The following is a 1,394-nucleotide window of genomic DNA, read 5'->3' as shown; positions in this document are numbered from 1 at the left end:
TTTTTTTTCTTTTATGAACAGCAATGCAGGAGGTGACTTAATTAATAAAGCAGCTCTTGACTTCTGGACAAGTGGAAAGAGCAGGGAAGAGATTCAGTTGAAAGACCTGGAGCCCATGCTATCTGTAGGAGTCTTCAATAACAAGAATAGTAAGTCACTTTTCCCAGAAAATGGGAAATCCCTTTTACTTCATACCATGTGGTTAATCTCTTGACTTTGCCCTGCTTTTCCCTTTCCCCAAACCCCTCCAGGTGGACTGTGGCACAGCAGCCTCATCGACAGGAACCTCATTGACTATTTTGTCCCTTTCCTGCCCCTGGAGCACAAGCATGTGAAGATGTGTGTCAGGGCTGAAATGACAGCCCGTGGCTATGCTGTCAATGAGGAGGTTGTCCAGGCTGTGGCTGATGAGATGACATTCTTCCCAAAGGAGCAGAAAATCTACTCTGATAAAGGCTGCAAGACTGTACAGGCCAAGCTGGATGTTCATGAAGACATTGCCATGAACAACATGAAAGCCAAGGGCTGATTAGCACCCTTCAGGTCTCCAAAGCACTTTCAGAGCTTTTGGAAATCTATATATTTGCACTCAAGCTTTTTTATTTTACTGTTGCAGGGACTATGGTGAAGTTACCAGAGTGAGCTGTGTGGGCTTTTAAACTTTTTTTAACATCTCACTGTTCATCTCTGAAGTGGCTGCTATCCAAATGTTGCCTCCTTTATTCTTCTTTTAACCTATAGAGAATTTCTGAGTGTGTCACTGAAGTAGCACTGGATACAGCCTTTCCTTTACTCTTCCAAGTGCTGGGATTATTAAGTATTCCTCTTCCCACACAAACTAGCCTAGAGCAAAGAAGAGACAGTTGTATTCCCTTCCTTGTACAGGGTCTCATTGATGGGTTATTGAAATGGAGGGATGTGTGGTGTGTTCAGGGCTGATTGTGTCTGCAAGGGTGAAGACCCTGATGTGCTGCAAGAAGATGATGGTATGGTAGGAAGCTTCCCATCCTTCACAGCAGGCTGTGAAGCATGTTCCTTCTACAGACATCATCTATTCAGGGACAGAAGGGTGTGATGACAGTTTATGTCTGAGCTGTGGCATCTATCACATCTGCACCAGTAACATGGAAAGCCAGGATGAGCTCAGGGAAATCTGTACTAAATAGTAGAGAAAGGCTGAGGTGGGGAAGGAACTGCTTGTCCCTGAGCTTCTTTGGAGAAAAAGAAACTGTAAAAAGACCTTTATATTCTTTTAAGGGGGTTAAGTGAATTAGTTTAATAACTCCAGGGTGTTACACCCACTAGCCTAGGAGTGGGTAATGTTACTTTCACCTTACTTGGAAGACACTTTCATGGGAGAAGTTATTTTTAATAGTGTATTTTTATACTGAAGT

General features: G+C 43.2%; 1 protein-coding gene across 1 annotated transcript; it reads left to right on the top strand.

The window, feature by feature from the left end:
- Positions 1–13: 13 nt before the first annotated feature.
- Positions 14–529, top strand: LOC104395960 (torsin-1B-like). Its single transcript, XM_010005720.1, has 2 exons — positions 14–149; positions 252–529. The coding sequence occupies exons 1-2, from the start codon at positions 14–16 to the stop codon at positions 527–529; spliced, it is 414 nt and encodes a 137-aa protein (XP_010004022.1).
- Positions 530–1,394: the final 865 nt, after the last annotated feature.

This window comes from Chaetura pelagica, unplaced genomic scaffold (assembly GCF_000747805.2).
Source record: "Chaetura pelagica isolate M959 unplaced genomic scaffold, ChaPel_1.0 C11361466, whole genome shotgun sequence".
NCBI lineage: Eukaryota > Metazoa > Chordata > Aves > Apodiformes > Apodidae > Chaetura > Chaetura pelagica.
The sequence above is the reverse complement of the archived record's forward strand: the minus strand, read 5'-3'. Positions and strand labels throughout refer to the sequence as shown.

Bases quoted from the DNA above. Each gene is read 5' to 3' on its own strand.
- LOC104395960 (XM_010005720.1), top strand. From the start codon at position 14: ATGAACAGCAATGCAGGAGGTGACTTAATTAATAAAGCAGCTCTTGAC. The intron at 150-251 runs GTAAGTCACTTT...AAACCCCTCCAG, and splicing joins AGTCTTCAATAACAAGAATA to GTGGACTGTGGCACAGCAGC.